The sequence below is a fragment of the Penaeus monodon genome, chromosome 34 (assembly GCF_015228065.2).
Source record: "Penaeus monodon isolate SGIC_2016 chromosome 34, NSTDA_Pmon_1, whole genome shotgun sequence".
NCBI classification, from domain to species: domain Eukaryota; kingdom Metazoa; phylum Arthropoda; class Malacostraca; order Decapoda; family Penaeidae; genus Penaeus; species Penaeus monodon.
This window is the reverse complement of record NC_051419.1, coordinates 5778033-5779702: the sequence shown is the minus strand read 5'-3', so window position 1 is coordinate 5779702 and position 1670 is coordinate 5778033. Positions and strand designations below refer to the sequence as shown.

Genomic DNA, 1670 nt, shown 5'->3' with positions numbered 1-1670 from the left:
CCTCCCTGTCACAGCGAATATTCTCTGTACGTTCCAGGATGGTTGTGGAGGCTGTGTCCTACGATGAGGTCGAACACTTCATCAAATACTCGACCAGATTCATCATCTTCCTTCACATATCACAATACCCATACTAAGCAAGTCGCTGCAGTGTTATACTTAACAATAGTTAGCAGTAGTACTAATAACCTGATACTTCTTTTAAAATATATTTCTCTTCAAGTACTGATAGAGATGAGACTTATGGTTAGTATTTATTTTAGTGTGTCCTGAAGTTTTTTTTTTTTTTTTACGTATTGCAGTATCCTGTATATGCTGGTTAGCGATTGCATTTAGGTATTGAATTCGATGCTCAGGTTACTTAAAAAGATTTTTAAAGATTAATGTAATGCCAGTGATTTTCAAAGTCTGTTTGGTATGGATTTGCATAATAAAAGGCTAAATTGAGTGATTTTTTTTTACCTATTTAATAAATGATTTGGGTTGTAATAGTAACTAATGCCTATTTCCACATTTCCATTCGCCGAGAAATGATGTATGTGTTTCAGATCGGTTTGTCACGCAGGAGAAAACTTCAACAGGGTACTGCATGCGGTTTTATATAAATGTGTATAAAATGTGTTTTTGTTTCTTTTACTAGATTAAGAGATTGACAGTATTCCCCCTCTAACATTCCAGGGCATGGAGCTATCTCTCGTATAATCATATTTACTGTAAAAATCCACAGAAAACGTTTCGAAACGTTTTCCTTTTTTTCTCTTCAGCGAACCTTTACTGACAATGCAGTTTTTTGTCATCGCCCTGTCACTGTATTGTACTGTACTTGTCCCCCTATCATAATGTGAATTGCATTCATGTTAACCTACATTTTCTAATAAAGAAAGTTCTAAAATAAAAAGCGCCAGAGTTTATTTGCCATCCCAGAAGAAAAGAAGAAAAAAGCAGAGGAGTTCTTCATGTGTGACTTGAAGATAAAAAGTCCTTGATAAATCCCTTTTTTTTCTTTTAAGTCCTTGAAATCTTCTTAACCAAAAGCCTCTTTCCTTAGGTTGTTTCCCTGTGTACTCGGCCTTGTTTGTGGAGCAAACTTTTATCATTTTGATAAACGAGTAGAGTGAGAGATAAATACAGAGATAAAAAAAATGATAAACACAGATTAACACAGTAGATATACAGACAGATAGACACACGTGTATAAAAATACACACAGACACACTCAGACAGATTAGTACAGATCTCAAGATAGATTAGAAAAAAAAAACCAGACACAAATACACACAGGTAGGTAGGCATGGATTGAAAGATACACAAACAGACACATAAATACACAAAAACCAAGGGCAAGGACATGATTGCTTTACCAAATTGAGAAAACATTAAAACATTATTGATTAACATTAATTTTGTACTACTTTACTCCTACGCATTTCCTCTCTGCCCTATTGTATTTTTATTCAACATCCTCATGTTGCAAATCTTGACAAAAAAAAAAAAAGAGCGAACTGCAACGTGTATACAAGGATGAAAGGAAACACAACAAGAGGAAAGATATGGCACGTTATTTTTTTTTTTATATTGTGTGTTTTCTTTCATTAATAAAGGAGTTGCGAGATTTTTCTTCAGCTTTTAAAAATCCATTGCACTGCTCTCCATCTAGTGTACGTGTCTGT

At 34.2% G+C, this 1670-nt stretch overlaps 1 protein-coding gene across 1 annotated transcript in view; it reads left to right on the top strand.

Moving 5' to 3' along the window:
- Nucleotides 1-899, top strand: part of LOC119594537 (hemicentin-1-like) — a gene marked incomplete in the record, with an annotated part of 21635 nt that extends 20736 nt beyond the window's left edge. The window contains 1 exon segment of the mRNA XM_037943569.1: nt 38-899. Coding sequence (XP_037799497.1) covers nt 38-137 — 100 coding nt within the window.
- Nucleotides 900-1670: the final 771 nt, after the last annotated feature.